Below are 19101 nucleotides of genomic sequence, written 5' to 3'. Positions count from 1 at the left end.
GTACCCTGGGCTTTGTCCCCTGCTAGATATTGCCTTCACATGGGCTTTCCCCGATAAAACCTCCTGCTCTCAGGTCTAGCAGCCACTTGTTTAATGCTAGGGGCCTCACAAAACGGGCTGGCTCGGGAATGATGTATATCAGCCCGTAATCCCTCCATCTCTCCCTGTTGCTGTGTTTTAACTGGACAGTTTTATTGAATTGCATTGATTTTTGTGTGTGTGTGCCGCTACACGATTGTTTTCAAACGATGGAGATTTGATACCGTCTCTTATTTCATCCCCCCAGAGTTTAATTCCAGTCACAGTTCGGCTGTGCCCTGAATCAGCTTTCCTTATTAAGGGATTTGACTCTAGGAAGGTAATTTCTGGGTATTGGAGTCTTTCTGCAGCCACTTCACTTCTAATTTGCATTCGTGTCCTAGGCTAAAGAGGAAACTGTGCAGGATATGGGTTCTTATCTACTGCTCATCATCTTCCCTGCTGGCTTGTCTGAACAGTTTTTGGCCTTTTTTGGTTGTAGGTGAAAGATTTCGGCTTGGTTGTATCTGCACTGCCCTGGAGGATGGCCTGGTGGTGGTTCTTGGTTTTCTTTTATACTCAAAGAAGAAATGTATTCATTGAAAAACGTGGTTTTAGCAGGGGAAATGTGTTCTCTGATTTAAACTGAATTCAGTGAATGGTTTCAAACAAAACAAAACAAAAAGATCCTTTTATGTGGCAATGTCTTGTTCAGCTTTTCCAAAATCAAACGCTGCTTGATTCCCAGTTCTGAAGCTAGGCTTCAAGCTGTAGCTGCGTGTGCTGAGCAAAGGGTAATGAAAACCTCCCCAAAATAAAATCAAACTATTGTTTTGGACACAAAGAATCAACAAATGGACTGGCTTTCTTTTTAAATATTGTTACCATCCAGATAACATATCCATAGCTTGAAGGTATGGGATGCTCTAGCCATGAGTATGGCAGAGGAGCATGTAGAGCACTGAGGCTGCTGCTGCCTCTCGGAAGCTGGGGAGCCGATCCCCATGGGTTGGGCTTTGTCCCAAGCAATACACAGAGCAGCTCTCGGAGCGAGCTAGCCCAAAGGATGTGTGTCACCGCTGCTGCAGCTCCAGTGCTGCTCATTTTCCTCCAATTGTTGTGCCTTGACTCAGCCTAAATTCTGGGTTCTTAAGGCTGGGAGTTTTCATCTGAGAAGCTCTGCGGAGCCTCCCGCAACAGGGACTTTGGGCATGGCTTCCAAGAAATACCACTCTAATTAATAAAAATATCCCATTTATGCAAAATGTTTTCCTAGAAAAAGGGCGAAGCAAGGGATGTTTTATTTCTCATGTGACTTGTAATGAGTAAAACCATTTCTGCTGGCAGGTTTGAATAGTGCTGAACAGCCAGGTAGTGGATACCACATCAAGAAATAAAATAGTAAAGGAAGTATTTTATATATTATGGCAAGACTATACTTAGTATTAAGTAATATAAAGCATAAGTGGACTTTATAAAGTTGAAATACCTGTGTTAAAACCTTTTCCTTTTTTTTTTTCCTCCTAACCAAAATTCCAGATTTTCTACCTGTAGAAAATGCTCTTTCATTATTTTATTTTTCGTGGCTTTTTTTTTTTTTTTTTTTTTTGCCGGAAAATAGTTAGAAAACACCAGCCTGCATGGCCAGTATAGAGGCCAAACAGCTCTGAGTTACTTCCATAAGGCTTACATTGTTGTTTTTCCAGGTCTCCATCCCCCAGAAGCTGGGGTGGGGATGGAGCAGGGAGTGCTTGTCCCTGGGCCACCAAGCCCTGCATCATGCAGAGCTGAGCTCTCCCTCCTGGTGGCTGCCCAGGGCTGGGGGGAGCACAGGCTCCTGCGTTGGCTGCGAGGGTGTCCCAAGGATGAAATGTGCTCGATCAGCTAAATCCAACCACTGGGGCCTGATTTAAGCAGCTCCTTTTGTTTATTACGGCTTTTGTGCTATTTTTAGCTGCTGGCCAGCACTCATTGTTGCAGGTCTGTTGGATTTAGGGGAAGGAGGATGCCTGCGACCTGCTGGCTGTTGTGGCCAGGATGCCCCAAGGTCCCTGCACCACGAGGAGATCAGGGGTGGTACCCATGGAGTGAGTGACAGGGAGCGAGTGCATCTACTGGGGGTCACCCACACCTGGGCCTCTGTCCCCCTTCTTGGGGTCTCTGGGCAGAAGAGAAGGATGCAAATATTTGGGTTTGCCATGCATGCAAAGGTAACTGATAATCCCTGTGTGTTTTTGTTTGTATTTGCTTTTCTCCAAAACCACCCCACAGCACTTCTGCTCTAGGCTTTCCTTCTTGCTCACAGTTTTCAGCACACAAACCCTGTCCTCCCCCATGCCCGTCATAACAGAGCACAATATTGTAGCGTTGCAAGTCCAGCCTTTTTCAGAGCATCCTGGAACGGGCAGCAGGATGCTCTGCCGAAGCCCTGAGCAACCCGAGAAGAGGCCACCTTGGAGAAGAGCAAGCCGTTTGGTGAGACAGAAAGCAGGCAAGGAGTGCTTCCCCGTGCAAATGTTGTCACACCGCATGCTGGTTTGTTTGTCTGCTCGACACAGCAATATTTATGCAATGGGGCTGATTCATCGCCCTGCAGCAGCCGTGCTGGCAGCCGCCGGCGTGATGCCTGTCCCTGTGCTGGGTGCACAGCAGCTGGAGCCGGACCCAAATATCCTGTGATGCTCCCCAGCAGGTGCAGCCGAGGGCGGTTTTGGGGAGAGGGTTAAGGCTGGGATCGCTCGGGGCCCGCCGCCGCAGGAAGCCGCATTGTGTGCTGGCTTTAAACAGGAGGTTTGGGAGATCAGTGCTGGATCAGAAAACAGGGACTTGGGAGGAACAAACACTCGCTGCTTCAGAAGGGCGGTGATTTCCTTTTGGGTAAACACGTCATTAATCTAAGGGAGCACATTCTTTTCCATCAAAAGATAAGGGATTCGGATTGCATTTCTCAGGGCTTGGTCTTTTCAGATTGTTTTAACTGTGGCTTTCACTCCTTCAATTACAGACTTTATATAATCTCTCATTTTGGGTTTGCCGGCCTTATTATGGGTGCAGAGAAGGTCTCGGACAAGGGAACTCCTTTCCTCCTTCCTTTAAAAATACTCTGATCCTTCTCCCCATCTACTTCTTGCCAATTTTTTTATTTTTTTTTGAAGTAAAACCTTTCTGCTTCTTGTTCCTTGCAACTCTGACGCATTTGAAGTGCGTTTTTGTTACTTATCCTAATTTCCTAATTTATGAAGCTGGCTTTCCAAGAAGCCGGGGATAAAAGGAGCTGATTTGTGCACCAGGAGCAGCAAACCTGCTATGGCCCCGCTGCTCGCATTGCTGAGCTGCTCGTGCTCTGGGGATGCCCCTTGCCATGGCCTGGGGAGATGCCAACTGTGGCATCCAGCTTAATTTTCAGCTGATGCCATCCCAAAGTGTGGTGGGACCCCTCTTTTTTCACTCACACTGTCCCTAGGGCTGTGTGGTTGCTTCGAGCTGGGATTTTTGTTCATAGAGCCCAGTTTCACAGGAGCAGCAGGGTGAAAGAAACTCTTCTGATGGCAGGTGTGTCAAACAGGAACTTAGAGATGGAATTACAGTGTTAAGGCCTTAATAGCCATGCTTTTATCTCAATATAATCATTGACCTGCAAGCATCCAAAGCTGCCTGCCCCAAATCCCCCAAGTTTGGGGAGAGGCAGAGTTGGGGCTAAGAGACTGGGGGCTCTGGGACAGACAGACATGACTGCCATCGTCCCACCAGGCCAGGTGGGACCCGTGGGAGATGCGGAAAAGGGGTACCCAAATTTGGTGCATTTGGGCCCGTGGGTACATCAGTCTACTGGTACCAGTCAGGAGGTAGGGCCACTGATCTCTTTCCCATCTACCTCCAGCTCACCCCACTGCAGCTCTTCTCTTCTGTTTCTTCTGGTCTTTCAGCTGAAACTTGTATATCCAAAAGTGAAGCAGGAGATGTCCTGAAAAAATGTTGCAGCGTTTTTGTATCTCAGTGTGAGTTCGGAGAAGTTCTGTTCATTCTCTGAATCTGCCAGCACAGTTCTGCCTCTTACAGTGCTCTGCTTTCCTGACTCGCCAGCTCCACATCTCCTAGAGGGCTGGGGATAATCTGGTGAAAATCTGTTCCTGCATCTCACCAGCTTGAGTTTCAGCCCACAGCAAGTTGTTGAAGTGAACTGTTAGCATGGAAAAAACTACTGTTTCTGTCCTCTGTCCACCTGCAGTGCTGCTTCCCTGTCGCTGTTTTCCTTCCCAACCTTTCCGCATTTCCCCCATGCCTCTTTGCCTCCATCTGTCCTGCGCCAGGCTGGCAGCAGCAGGGCAGTGCCTGGGGGTACAGATGGTGGCGTTGGACTTACTGGGGAAAAAAGATGGTGTGGTTTCTGCTTACTTGGCAGGTTGCTTGGTGTCGGCATGCGGTGGACCTCAGGAGCTGGAAATGGAGCTCAGTGGCTGCAAAGGCTTTGGAAGGGAGTCTGGGATCTGATTGTTAATGCAGTTGTTAAAAAAGCCCAAACACAGGAAGCCAAATGTGTGCACAGAGGGATGCGGAGAGGTGGGGCTTGGTGCTGCGCCGCTTTGATTTTTATTATTTCTTCATTCTGTTGGGAAAGGTAATTAAAGCATTACTCATCACCCCTGTGCCCTCTTCATGCCTTGTCGATGATATGGCAAAAACATTCAGAGCTGGTGCCACTGAGGATCCTGAGCTGCTTGTTGCCTCAGGCAAATTACATTTTTGTGTACTCATAGCACAGGACTTGGGTGAGGTTTATGGGTTTGCATTCATCTCTTCACATCTGCCATTTCTAGGTGTGTGGCTGATCCTGTGTGTCTTGCAACTGCGCTTGGAGGTGCTGAAAATCCTGGTGGTGGTGGTTTGATGCCCAAGTGTTAAAGGACATGCCTGAGTTACCCTTGGTTCTTGTGTGACTGGCAGTGGGTAGTGAGTGTGGTTTGGTGACCACCAGACCACGCAGGGACAAACTTCTTCTACAGGCAGGGAAGAATTAGTGCTGCAAAGGAGAGAATTTCAGTCCTCTGAAGGTCTGTGTTCAGCTGCAAGGCTGGGCTGTGGGGTCAGCCCCTGCCTCCTCCATGCTGACATGCCCAGGTATCTCCAGCAGCCACACCAGGACCTCGCTCTGGGAGGATGCTTGGGCTGGGGCCACCTCAGTGTTGACCCAAGGGAATGGCTGGACTTTGGAGCTTGTGCCTAAAGGTTTTAGAGATGGAAGGAGAAGACACTCCCTGTGGCTTTTCAGGTGGGAACGCGTGGGCCTACTTATTTAGGAAAAGAAAAAATACCCCAGCACTTCAAGCCTTCAGCATCCACCTTCATAATTAAACCCCTAATCACAAGCAGAGCGCAGTATGTGACTCTTCTTGGAGCTGTTTCTTAAGGTAGCTTTCCATTTTGCATTATTTCGCTCCATGCTCAGGCCTGCCTACGTGCCAGGGTTTACTTAACCTTAAGCTGGTGAACAGGCTTATTGAATTTGGCCAGGACTTGACTAATCCGTAACGAGCTGCAGGTTGCCTGAGGCTTGATGTCAAGGCAGTCCTGTGTGTATTTGTGTAAGGGGCTGGCCCAGTATTGTCACCCCTGCACCATCAGCATCCTTGTGCCCTGCTCCTTCTCCAGCCTCTTGACATCCTGCTCTGAAGCCTGGGGCTTTGTGGAGAGAGTAGTGGGGAGAGAGGCAGTGGGGAGGGAAAATGCAGCAAGAAAAGCCCAAAACCCAGCTGGGGTGGAGGGAGGATGCAGCTGTCTCCATGCAGGACTCCCTGATGGCTTCATGGAGCTTGGGGGGTGGAGGACATTCATCCTGGAAAATCTCCCATCTGGAATGTCCTGGGTGTGTTTTTTTCTCTTGTTTCCTTTTTTTTTTTTTTTCCTCCTCTGGTTTACTATCTCATTTTAATAAGGGCAACGGGAAGGACTCTAGGTGAGGTCCTTACTACAAAGCGTGCCAGAAATGGATAACTTAGCAAATATAGTATATTGTAAGGAGATCCAAAGAATGTGCTTAAATTTGGATTGTGTTGGCTGGAAAGGGTTGTGTCTGTGAAGGTTTTTGTCTAAAGATATGAAAAAAGAAATCAAAAAATGATGGAACTTCTTACATTGACCTTGCAATGAAGCATTGTGCCTTGGAAATGCTGAAATGTTTCATCTAGATTCAAAATCTGACTACTTTTTTTTTCTTTACCGTGCAGTGATATTTTTCATTTAAAATAGACCTGAGATATCATCATTTTTTTTTTCTTTTAGAAAAAAAAGAAAAGAGGAAGATAAAAATCAAAGAAAAATTAGAATTCCAGAATGAAAACAAATGTTTTGGGATTGAGCAAAGTAATTTGACTTGAACCGAAACAAAGCTTTTTAGTGTCTTAATTTGTCAAAGGTCGCAGAAATAATTCAGATGTTGGTTTAAGTCAATTTTTTCCCCTTTGTTTATTTACTTCAGCTCAGCCACTTGAGAAATCCATTATTTGCCTGCTTCTTATTGAGTATCTAATGATGAAAATAAATTGTTACCACTCTTTACTACTCTTTTCCCATAAGGCTGACACAGCACAGAAGAGGAACCAGATTCTTTTCCTTCTAGCATGACACTGGGAAGATTGTTTATAGCACTTCAGCTCCATCCCTCCACAAACCAGCAGGGATCAGGCTCATTAAGGGCAGGATTTAGAGTCTGTGGGGTCGCATAAATTAACTGAGAGCAAAACTTGTTAGACACAAATTTTGTCCTGAGTGATGCAGGAGGAATCTGGCTCGGATCTCGCATACCCAGCAGCTAGGTGGAGGGAAAAGATCCCCTTGCAGGAATTAAAAAACGCTCGTGCCTTGTTCGAGATCAGAGAGCCAAATATAGACCCTATCGCGCTTCCTTCCCTCCTCCTTCCGAAGCGCGGCCTTTTGAAGTGCACTTTAAATGGGATGTGGATAATTGACTCCATGAACACCCGAGTGAGTGCTCTGTTGGTTTAACCGATTGGTCTCAGTTGCTGATTCCTGCTTTGTTTTGGATGATTTTCAGCCCAATTGCCCCGTCAGCTACAATTAGGACCATTGATGGGACAGCCGAAAGGTCACCCATGGCTCACAGCAGCAGCCAGGAGCTATTCCCCCTGTGGTGTTCTCAGCTCCGAGGTCGTGTGTGTCGACGGTCGGCTCAAATTGATGGTCATTGCCAGCCGGGGCATAAAACTGATCAAAAGGGACATAGGGGGACTGTTTTACAGGAGGATAATTGACTGAGAAATGAGGTCGTTGTGAGATGTAACATTTGGATGAACTTTTCTTTAATGAGATGAGAAAGCTCCTGATTCTGTATAAAGGGGAAATTTTGAACTGCTGGGCTTCCTCCATCCCGCCAAAGCCACGAGAAAAGGAAATAGAAGTGGGACAGAGCAGTGTGTGTATCCTGTGACTTCTGCAATAAATCTCTTGCTGTCATGGTCGAGTAACATCTGCCATTGTTTGGGGCTTTGTGCATATAAACAGACAGTCTCTGCCATCCAAGACTTACACTTGGAGGAATAAAATATATATGGAATTATATAGACCCCAAAACCACTTGGAAGACCCCAGTCGGAGACGGTCCACTTGCAAAGGAGGAGGTTGTGTGTGGTGAGGTGGTGCAAGGTTTTGGTTTGGTGGTGTTTGGTATTCTCCTTAACTGCTTGGATGAGGGAAAAGAGAATATACTGATGAAATGGGCAGGTGACTGCAAGCTGGGAAGGGCTTGCAAGCAGCCGGGCTGATAGGATCAGACTTCCAGGTGACCTCGCACAAATTGTGGGAGTGGTGTGAAAAGAAACATTTGTGGTTTGGTCAAGGCAAACAAGGCTTTGCAGCCTGGCAGAAACGATGGAGCGTGCCAGCGTGGGATGGGGACTGTTCCAAGTAGGTGAAAGGGCACTACAAAGAAAATGCAGGTAACTTGTGGGCCAGGCAAGAAACAGAGCATGAACTTCAAACAGGGTGATTTTGGCTAGACTCTCTGGTTAGAGTCCGGACTCCTGTCTTCACAGGGGATTTTTAAGACTGTTGGGCAAATTTTTATGAAGAGGGACATGGTGACAGTCAGTGCTGCTCTGAAGCATGGGTTGGAGGTCTGCCTATATCCCTGATTCCTCAGGGTGAGATGAATATTTTCCCTACCCCTTTTATTCTAATAACAAAACGTTACCGTTGCTGTGAGGATTGCGTGAAGAATTGTTTGATCGAAGACCAACATTTTCCTCAAGCAGCTTGATGGAAGTTCTGCAGCTGTGGACACAGATTCCAGGGAAGTCTGTAGGAACATCATCTGAAAAAGGGAGTTTGGGTCTGGTCTTGCAGGAATGTACAACATGCACAAATTCCCCCTTTATTTCTACAGAAGCTGCACTTTATGCAGACTTCCACAAGGCCCAGAGGTCAGGGTGATGCACCGAGTGTATTCCTTTTAAATCTTGTCTGTGGCTTGTTCTTGTGAAGATTGCTGGTGCTGTTAAAAAGCTGAGCAGCAGGAGACCTTTTCTATCAGTGTGTTTCCATCCATGTTTGGGTAACACAATGAATGCAGATGTAGGAAACTTTTGATTATCTATAGGATTTTTCTGTGGCAACTTCAAAGCTCTGCGGTTAGTTATATTCTGAGGCTTTAAATGGATATGTAGTGTGTTCAGAAATCTTATTTAATTTTCCGGTTTAATCTATTGTCCAAACATCGTTAATGTTGTCTTTGAGGCATGGGACAGCTTTGATGGAGTCATTTTTTTAATTTCTGGCTGTCACCCCGCACAGCCATAAACAACATCCTGCCTGCTAATGAGAAAATTCAAGTTAATGCAGTCACATGTCTTGTGGAAATAGATTGGGGTGGCTGGAATTAAAAAGAAACCAGCTCTGCTCACCTCCCCCTGCAGCTAGCACTAGCATTTGGAGCTCTGACAGGGAGGAGAAATTTCCACAAATGAAGATACGCCATTGCAAAGCAGCATTACCAGCTGAAAATGAAAGCATTTCATAGATGTATCTTTAATTCTTCAATCTCCTCTTGTGAGTTATCTTTTCTACTTATAAACATCTAAAACCTTTCCCATTAAATACTGTGTTGGGCTCAAGTGTTCCTGGCAAATTCAGGCTTCTGGAAGCACTTAACTCGTTAAAGCAAGGGAGCGGGGTACGCCATTAAATACATGTGAAGCAGTTCCACGACGTTGCTGTCCTCTCTGTTGCTTCCCCCGCCCTCCCATCTCCTGAAAACGTTTCTGTTTAGGAAGTAAAACCTGCGTGTGTGTGTATGACCTTGGAAAAACTTGGTGGAAGTTTGGCGGGGGGCACAGCCAAAGGCAGGCTGGCTTGGTGTTTGCTCTGTGTTGGGCCACATCCCCATGTGCCATGCTAAACATCCATTTGGAAGTGAAGGATTAAAGCGGCATGGGCAAATGAAAATAGATGTTAGCTGATCTCTACAGCAAGTTTTCCTCCGTGGAGACGTTTCACAGGCAGGTGTCCTGCTAGCTTGCAGGCAGGGCTCGATATGGGGCAGCAGTGCCCACATTGAGTAGCACCAACCACTGTGCTCACCATCAGCTATGGCCTTCCCTGGCACTTGCACCCATTTAACCACGTTTACCTCTTCCCCCCAGTAAAAAAAAAGTTGACATTTGCCATTTCAAACTACCACTGAAAGCAGGTAGTGTGGCCACGCAGGGGCAGGCCTGGTGGCTCTGCCACATCCATGTCATGTCTGAGGCTTTCCTCTCTCCCTCCCTGTGTCTGCAGAGCACGGCTTCGTTGGCTACTCTGAAGAGCTTTTGTTCAACAACACGCTGCCGGACTACAGCCAGGGGGAGTCCTTCTTCACTGTTTTTGGAGTGTTCTTCCCAGCTGCCACAGGTACTGTGAGCTTTATCCTCCCCTTTTCCTCCACAGGCACATCTCCAGATGAGCAGAAACCAGGGGGGTTTCTGCAGCCCCTTTCAGTGAGCACTCAGCCAGAGCAGACTCATGCAGCCGATTCAAAATGTACAGCCTTTCCTGCAAAGCCTCAAATTTTGCACAGTCCTGTCTGGTTTGCTTGAATGTGCTCTGCTTTCTCTCTGTGGCCAGAAACTGTTTCTCAGTTCTGTGGGTCGATCTGATGGTATCACTCCTTCGTTGCCAAGGATTAGGCACTGATCTTGACCGTGCTTCCAGGCCACAGGATACCAAGCCTTTTTAGTAGTGTCAATCATGATTTATCTTGTTCAATAAGCCTTGTGATTAGATTGTGCTGGACAGGTGGGAAGGGGACAGGAGGGCTTTTCCTCCAGCCTCGCAGCTTGGTTGGTGCTATCACTCAGGATGCTGACTCTCTGCACTGCCTGCTCAGCAGAGCTCACGTTCATTAAGTTTAATTGGATGCTTTTGTGTTATTCCTTCCTTTAAATTAAGAGGAAGATCGATGTCCCCTCTCCACAGCTGGCACTGTGAAGTGGGAATGAAATAGCTATCAGTTGGAGTTACAATACCTTTTGTTGATGCTGGTTTTTAAGCTATAAAAAGTACTGATTATAAGCAGTTTCCATAGTGATGAATCCTTGGATTATAGGATGAATTTGCAGAGGATTAGCTCTAAGCAACTAGCTAAAAGTTGTTAGCAGAATTGCTGCAGTACAGAGAGACAAACTAAAAGGTTTTGTGAAACAGATGAGCTGGAGGAACAATCTGCTACCAGACAAAGTCAGGTATACCTAGAGCAGGATCTCAGATTTTCCTTTGAAATCCTCTCTCTCGATTTACCTGGCTGGCTGTTGCCTCCAGGTAGGCTTTCTCCTGGAAAAAGAGCCTGCATGAACTGTTGGCACCGTGGAGAAGTTGGTTGCTGCCCTCTTCCTCATCGTTTTGTCTGGCCCACACGAGTCCCCCAGCCACAGAAAGAAACCTTCCTCGTGAGCCCTACCACTGATGCAGGAAAATGTTTTTTTCCAGTTCTCTGATTACAGAAGAAGGAATAGTTATGACAAAGCAGAAAATTGTGATGGTTAACCATATTAAATGGTTCTCCGTCACTGCTAATGCTTGGCTGCTAGGAAGAAGGCCAAAGCTAATGGATATAATTTATTTAAAGTCCTGACAGCCTGTTAATTTGTTAGTTAGTGGTAGTAACACCAGTAATACTGTTAAATATTCTCCCAAAATACAGTTTGGGCTGATGTGTAATTACTTTGGTTGCTGCAGAGCTTTTTCTTGTGTTCTTTTTAATTGCTTGGTTATTTAGAGGATTTAAATTGTTCTTTGGAGCAGTGGTGCCATATAACACCACCATTGTTTCTGGCGTTGCTGTTCATAGCGCTGCAGTGTTCAGGAGCCTCGTGAAAGAAAACACAGTGCTGTGTTAGGTGCTCTACGTGGGAGAACTTGTGATCTGATTAAGAAAGATTAAAAAGGCAGGAGATGGGAGTCGTGACTTCTCTGCTCCAGATCACAGCTGGGATCCTAGTGCAACTTCAGAGGTACTGAGAGTAAAGCTCACATCTCCAAGAGCTGGTGCAATGCCTTATCTTGCATCCTTACCTACGCTGGGGCTGCAGAGGGGACAGCAGCTTTCTCAGTGTCCCATGTGCTGCAGCACAGCTGCTTCCCACGACATTGTTGGCGAGAGGATGATGCTCCCTGCCTGGAGGCAGCCTCAGCCCCCCAGCAGGACAGGCTGTCTGCAGGGCTCCGGGTGACGTGTCAGGGAGGGTTTGGGCAGTGGCATTAAGAGCAGGCTAGATAGATGCAATGCAATCTCCAGGCCTCTCCTGCAGGGCAGAAAGAAAAGGAGTGGCAGGGATATGTGAGCATTGCTGCCTGGCTACACCTCTGGTTTGTGCTCCTGCACCATCCCAAAGTGGTTTCCACATCTGTTGGGACTCCCTTGGTGATGGGGATGCAGCAGCAGCAAAATCGTATGCACTAAGCAAGGTGCAACCAAAATTCAGGGAGAGTTTCAGCAGAACAATATGCTGTTTGGGGGTTTCCTTTGAATGTTTGCTTTGGGTCAAAGTGATTTTTCAATGTTGTGTTTACCTTTTATTATTAAATGTTTTGTTTGCTTTTTTTTTTTTTTAATTTCTAGCATATGCTAGTTTGCAATCTAAGATGCTGTTTTGTTTTGTTTTTAAAGAATGTAGGAAATTGTGAAACAAGATGTTTAGGTCTTTCTGTGATGAAATGCTTCTCTTTGAAGTGAAACTATTTTGATGTCTTCAGGATAAGCTCTTTAGTCTTCCCTGGAAATTGTTATCTGAATTCAGCTGGTTTAAGTTTGGTCTCTGGGACACACTGAAAAGTGTTTTATAGTTGTCTATTTCCACCCAAAATAGCTCAAGAAACTATTGAAGAAGATGGCTCGGATTTGCTGGCTTAAATTGGAGACTAACACACTTGCTATGGAGGATGTGAATATATGTTATGGAGATGCTGTGTGTTAACCAGATGTTTTTTTTGAGTGTTTGTAAACACCTTAACGTGCATGTTTTGCTGCTGTGTTGTGAAAGGCAGCTCAGCTACCTGTCTAAGCAGGGGTTTTTGTGGGGAAGGAGGCTCAGGAGCTGCCTGCCCACACCACGCATGCGGTTGCTCAGCAGCCACGCAGCTGTCAGTGCAGCAACAAAATGAAGTTAAACATTGCTGTGGTGCAGCGAATCGTTTTCTTTTCTACTAAACCCCCAAGGTGTACCATTTAATGAAAGAAGTGTGTTGTCATGAGATGCGAGAAAGTAAGATGATGTTTGAAGTGGCGTTAGTGGAAAATGTAGTTGTACTGACACCAGTTCTGAAAAATCCCATACTTGGCACTCACAAAATGACAGCATTTAGAAGATTTAGATTTAGAAGTTTTGGGCTAAGTTATCAGATGATGTAAACTGGCGCAACTCCACTGGAGCCTATGGAGGGGTGCCAGCTTACATCAGTGGAGAATTTGGCCCTTTAAAAAAAAAAAACTAGCTGCAATTCCTATCTCAGATTTTCCATTCTTCATCTCTTGGTGAAGGAAAAAAAACAGAACACAACGCTTTTACGCTTTATAGTGAGTTTGCTGAAAAATGCCATGGGTGTTTGCAGGCAGTTGTATCTGCAGTTGTGAGCCATAGCTGGTAGAGCTGTGTGCCAGAGCTGGTGGAGCTGACGACTGCATCTAACCTACAACGTAGGTGGTCCCCTCGTGCACGTATCCACTGCCTGGATGACTCCCAGGACAGGATTATGCTGGGAATAGCAGCAATGTACAGACTGTCTCGGCCATAATTTCCTGGCTGAGCTGACCGTGTTTTCATGCTCCCTTGTCCAGAAGCTTTGTCGTTATCTGCTGCTCTCCGAGATAATAGCCAGTGTGGAAAATCCAGCCTGCTATCTCATTGGAACAGAGAGGTGGGTAATTTTCTCCATGGACAATCCACAGATAGGATTGCTTGAGTTCAGACAGGATTGGCCGTTTCCTTGGGGGTAGGTCTGTGTCTGGAGAATGAAATGTCCCAGCTTCTTCACTTCATTGAATTTGTAGGGTTTTTGCTTCTCTTGAGTAGCTGAAGTCTCTGGAAACCCTGTTTTTGGCTACTTGCAAGGCAGGACTGGTTTGCTGTTTGGCAGGGGTGACCAAAGCTAGTGCAAGTGGAATTTGTTCGGTTCCTTTTGTCTTTTCACTGAAGAGTGTGGTCATTAGTCTGCTGCTCACAACGATCTTCTCAGCACTGCTCCTTGGCAGCTGACACCCTGTCTGGAAAGTTACTTTTTGGGTGGTGGTGGCGGTGGAAAGGTGGCTTTCCACCAGGGCAGGGGTCAATCACCAATCTCAAGATCCCACTTATGTGGGTTCTGGAGGTCATCTCCTGGCTGCTCCTCAGTATGTGTGGGTCTGTGGGAGGGAGGCAACGAGGTGAACGGGGCTGTGCAGTCATCACTGTACGGGTGACTCACGTGGCTTCAACTTTTTTCGTACTTGGTCCAGAAAACGCCATTTTGGTGTTTCCCCAGTGCTTTGCTGAGCTAAGAGCTTGGATGAGGAAGAGGTGAGTCAAGCTCAAGCTGGAAGATAGAGAAGCGGTGCCAGATGTTTGGGAAACTTGGCCAAGAGGTACATTAGATAAACAGCTGTCCTTCTGACCACAGCTTGCTCCCTTTGGAAGAAAAATTCAGGGCATTCTGCGTTCTCTGCTTTGCCCTTGAAATGCAAAGTAGCTTGTCACCAAACAGTGCTTTATAGATGCTCCATGTAGCCTGATGTTTTTGACTGTTTCCATGGACTTCTGCCTTCCTAACTTGTCTCACCTCCAGCTAAGCTCATTGTATAACTCTCAGAAAAGGAGCAGTGCTTGAGCAGCGCTTGGAAGCTTTATCCGGGGAAAAGCTCACCAGCTGATGGGCTTTTAGCAGCACTACTCAGATCTATGTCCATGGAGTAGTCTTCCAGGAGAAAATTAACAACTCGTTTTGATTTTTAAAGCCTTCAGTATGGTCCCAGGGATTCAAATCTGGTCTAAATCTGGAAGACAGCTCCTCTGGGAGCAGAGAAGTGCCAGGGGCCCGCAGGGGCTGAGAGCGGCTGCTGGGGCTCTGGCCCTGGGGTGGAGAGGATGACAGAAAGGAATGGCTGCTGGGTGGGCCTGGGATGATCAAGGGGAAGAGAAAAAAAAAATAAAAGAAACAAAGCTCTGGATCTTTAGCTTGATGTGTTTGGCAACATGTGAGTGCCTTGTGCTCATTAGTGTGCTGTCCTCACAGCAGCACAGCGAGCAGAGGAAGTGTTATGATTCCCATTTAGCACAGATGGGGACATGGGGCTGTGAAAATGCACAGGAAAGCCTGGGATGGAGCAGGCAGTTGAGCCTCTGGTCCCTGATTAGCAACCAAATGTTTGCTCCCCGGTGGCCATCAATCCGTGGCTGTGCAAGGTCTTTAGAGAAGACGCCCATCGGCTGAGCTGGGTTTGTCCCCTCTGCTGTGGGATGTGTTCCACGGCTCCTGTCCACCCTTTGCTGAGAAAATCCTCCCAAGCAGCAGTCAGTGTTTGAGCTTTAATATGCAATTGTTAAATTGACCAGTTGTCCTGGTTTGGAGCTGCAGCCGCTTGCATTTGCAGCCTCAGAGGCTGACTTGATCGCTCCTGTGCCCGGTGAATGGCTGCTGGCGTTGGCAGCCGAGTGACAGCCCTACGTGCTCCCTGCTTTCTGCCTGCGAGTGCCATGCTGTTGGCATCCTCATCCTCATTGCTCTTTGTTACTGGTCTCACCTGAGCTCCCAGCAGGGTCCCATGGGTGCTGTGGACTGGCACCTGGCCCACGCAGCCTAGTGATGTTCATCCAACATCCGAGGGATGGGACAGAGGTGGGCAGGAATTAATATGTCAAGGAGGCTCTTAGCCTGCCTTCAGATTGTCCATATTTTCATCAGGAATCCAAATCACAGATTCTCTTTATTTATAGCAGGTATCTGAAATATTCTAACAAATTTTGTGGGATAATTTGATGAGGAAAGGTGTGCTTTCTTGCCAAGTCTGTCGTGACTCCCTCTTCAAATGTGGGTAAAGTCTCTTAACCCTTTTGTAGCTTGGGTTCCCAGCCTGAATGCAGAGGTTTTAATCCTTTGCTTCATCCTGTTTCCTTTTCCTTTGTTGTTGGTTGCTAATTTGTTAGGCTGAGGTCTGTCCCTTGTCATACAGTACTGTCTACTCTGGCCTAAAATAACATCTCAGCACTTTATTCTTAGCTCTACCGTGTGCTTTCTGTGACGCTGGGACAATCACTTACCCGCTCAGAGCTCCTATTCTCCTATCTGCAAAGCAGAGATAATGCCAGCCTCCCGGAGCCGTGAGCGATGCCTGCGACACACAGCCCTTGGATGGAAGGTGCCACCTACGTGCAGAGCCTCTCATTCTGCCCTCTAAATGTGCCTGTGAAAGCCATTAACAAGCACAAGCTGCTCTGCAATCGCGGCTGTCCCTTGTGAATGTGGGCACCTGTAATAGATCTGGTCAAAGCGGCAGGGTCTGGGCAGGGTAGGACAACCTGCTGAATGTCCTGCAGTGATGAACGGTGGCGTTTTTCTTTTCAACACTCAGATGGCACTGTTCTCTGCTATGGTTGCATTAAGATAAGATGGGTTTTGTTTGGATTTCTGCTTTTTCACTCCCCATTCTCCCCCAGCATTGTTCAAACTGGACAAAGGGTTCTTTGTAGACATGTTAGCGGTAGCTCCTTTCTGTTAAAGACAAGAGCAGTTACTTACCAAGCAGTTGATGGGAGCCAGTAACCCTGTCCATGGCAGTGCAATGAAATGATATAGTTACTGTTCTGAAGTAATCGATTAAGTGACTGATTAAATTATATTGCGTATTATAATGTATGTCATGTATGCTATAACTTAAATTAACTCTAAATTGTATTTATGTCTACAAAACATAGGTGTGATGGCTGGGTTCAATATGAGTGGAGATCTCCAGAAGCCTGCTACCAACATCCCCCTAGGGTCTCTGGCTGCTATTGGCACCTCGTAAGTAATAGATTGGGGAGAATTTACTGTCTAGAGTCTGCCCTGGATGTGACCAACCCATTTCGTACTCCCATCAACCTTTTATTACTCAGCCATCTGGAAAATTAAAGTCTGGCTCTCATTCAAATCCTCATCCATTACCACCACCTACTCTGGCTGGGTTGGAGAGGAGATTCGTTAATGTGGATACAATCAGTCCTTCCTCATGCTTCAGCCTTCCTCTGCCGGATGGGATGTGTGTTGGTGCTAGAGCAGTTGTGCTGCTGCAGCCAGGCTGTTCCCAAGCAGCATGCAAAGTGCTGGAAGGCTTGGAACATGTGGTTTTGTCACTTCTCGCAGCTGGTCTCAAAGTGTTCTCGTTGCAAAAGAGGAAAATGCAGTTGTTATTATTGGAGAAAATGGTACGGGAGGTAAAATGACCTGCCTGCCTGCAAGGCCAGGGCAGCACAGGTGCCCTGCATCCCTGGGCAGAGCAGTCCCCCTGGGAAAAGCTGTTTTCCAGGAGTAATAGGATGTTGTGTGTTCAAAAGAACTTCGGTAGGTTCCTGCCTGCTTTCATAGCCAGCTAAACTACTTATGAAAATATTACATATATTTGCATACCCAGGTTCAGATGGAAAAGAGGGACCTTCTGAATTTAGTGGGATTCTTGCTGAAAACTGGTGCTCATTTTCTTTTGAGTCAGGGGATTCACATCTCTGCTATCCAGACTTTGCAGACAGCTTAGCTTATCCCTCCAACTGAGTGCTGGAAAAGCCAGAGATACCAAGGAGGATCATGGCTGAGGCAGTAAATTTGGCACATTCAACGCTGCCACCAGATGAGGGGACCTGCATACGGGCAGGATGGGGTTATTCCCCCTGTGTGCACATCAAGAGTGAGGGTTTCCTCACCTCAGGGTACCATGCCATCACTCTTTGTCTCTCCCCACTGCACTGCAGTGGGCAAAGTGATATGTGTGGGTGTTACACCAAGCCTCGAGGCTGCCGTGCAGGAGCAGCCAGGACAGAGCGGCTGAAGACCCAGTTTACAGCTTCTTGGCCTTCTTCTGGCTCTGCTGGTGGGCACCGTTCTCAGTGGTCATGTCTGGTTGGTGAAAATAGTTTGTTTTTGTTGCTTGCAGGTGGTTTCTGTACATGGTCTTTGTCTTCTTGCTGGGAGCCATTTGCACCCGCCAGTCCCTTCGCTACGACTTCATGATAGCAGAGAAGGTAACTTGTTCAACAGACTCAGTGTAGTGTTATATAACGGGGCTTTCAGATTTCCTTCAGCATTGTTGAACGCTTGAACTTTTCCCAAATCCTGAGCAATTTGGGTGCCCATCTCTCATTGATATTCAGTGGATTTTCCCATTGCAAATCCCAGCGTACAATTGATTTGAATAGCTTTGCATTCACCAGCATATCCAATAATGCTGAATCTTGGCATAATCACCCGGCAATAGCTTGAAGAGCTAAAATATGCTAATGTTGTCCGGTGATAAATGCTGTATCTTATTCAAAGTATCCTGTCTCATTGGTGAAAGCTCAGACCAAATTGAAATCTCTAAAGAGCCGCACCACTTATCTTTACTAAGTCAAGCGAAGCTTACGTTTTCATATCGAGTGGACTGTAATTTCAGTGTGAGCAGTAAGATTATCGAACTCGAGATGTTCCACGTTGGTGTATATAAATGAAGGAGGGTTGTAGTGTTACAGACAAGGAACGTTACCATTACAGGCCTTTCAAAAGAGAGTAAAGATTTTGTTGTGTTGCTGTCTTTAAATTGGATACGTAAGAGCTAATTTTACAATATTCAGCATTACATAAAAGCATGGCCTTACAATATATAACTATTTTATAACTATTTTCCCAATTAATTGGAGATGTTTTCCATTGATTTAATTTATAATATGATTTTAATTTAAAATGTCAGTTTGAGACTCAGACTTCGTTTTCTCTCAAAGTAATTGTAGCCCTACACTTCCTCCAGTCCCCAAAATAAGCTACAGGTTATTGGTGGGCTCCTATGACTTCCTGCTAAGGTAAAAAAAATAAATAAATCTGTTTCAGGGAACAAAAAGAATGAGTCTACGTTCTTTAAGGCAACGCCTTTGTTATGCAAATGAGACAGTTAATGGATGGAAAGTACAGTAATGAAATGGTACTTATAACTGAACCAGCTGAAGAGAGATTATTGAAGCTATGTTTTAATTTAAAAACCCTCTGTAGGGAAAAAAAAAAAAAAAAAAAAGAAAAATCTCCCAGTAAATGAATCCGGAGATATTTAGTTATGTTAAACAGCAAACAAACAACAAAAAAGCAAAATCAGTTTTCTCTTCCCTTTTTATGGTACAATCCGTATACTCATGTGGTTTCTTTATATTTTATACAAGTTGCTTTATATTTTAATGACTGTGTGGACAGAGAGAAGGAGAGAGGGGTCATTATACATTGAGCATGCAAACTCCCCGTTTTCATCAGTCACAGGTGAACGAGTGTTTAGTTGCTTTTCTGCCTCACAATACTTGTTTGGCTTTTTAAACACAGAAATGAGATTCAGTAATTTCCCTTCTTAATGAG

The 19101-nt window shown here is 46.1% G+C and overlaps 1 protein-coding gene across 8 annotated transcripts in view; it reads left to right on the top strand.

The window, feature by feature from the left end:
• SLC12A8 (solute carrier family 12 member 8) overlaps positions 1-19101 on the top strand; it is a 52845-nt gene that overhangs the window by 18507 nt on the left and 15237 nt on the right. For 7 of the 8 annotated variants that reach the window (XM_072040814.1, XM_072040815.1, XM_027461051.3 and 4 more), the window contains 3 exons: positions 9808-9921; positions 16452-16539; positions 17663-17750. In XM_072040814.1, the coding sequence (XP_071896915.1) occupies positions 9808-9921; positions 16452-16539; positions 17663-17750 (290 nt within the window). The remainder of the gene's footprint in view (positions 1-9807; positions 9922-16451; positions 16540-17662; positions 17751-19101) is intronic. The other variant, XM_072040812.1, reaches the window with a different exon arrangement.

This window comes from Anas platyrhynchos, chromosome 7 (genome assembly GCF_047663525.1).
Source record: "Anas platyrhynchos isolate ZD024472 breed Pekin duck chromosome 7, IASCAAS_PekinDuck_T2T, whole genome shotgun sequence".
In the NCBI taxonomy this organism is placed as follows: Eukaryota; Metazoa; Chordata; class Aves; order Anseriformes; family Anatidae; genus Anas; species Anas platyrhynchos.
The sequence above is the reverse complement of the archived record's forward strand: the minus strand, read 5'-3'. Positions and strand labels throughout refer to the sequence as shown.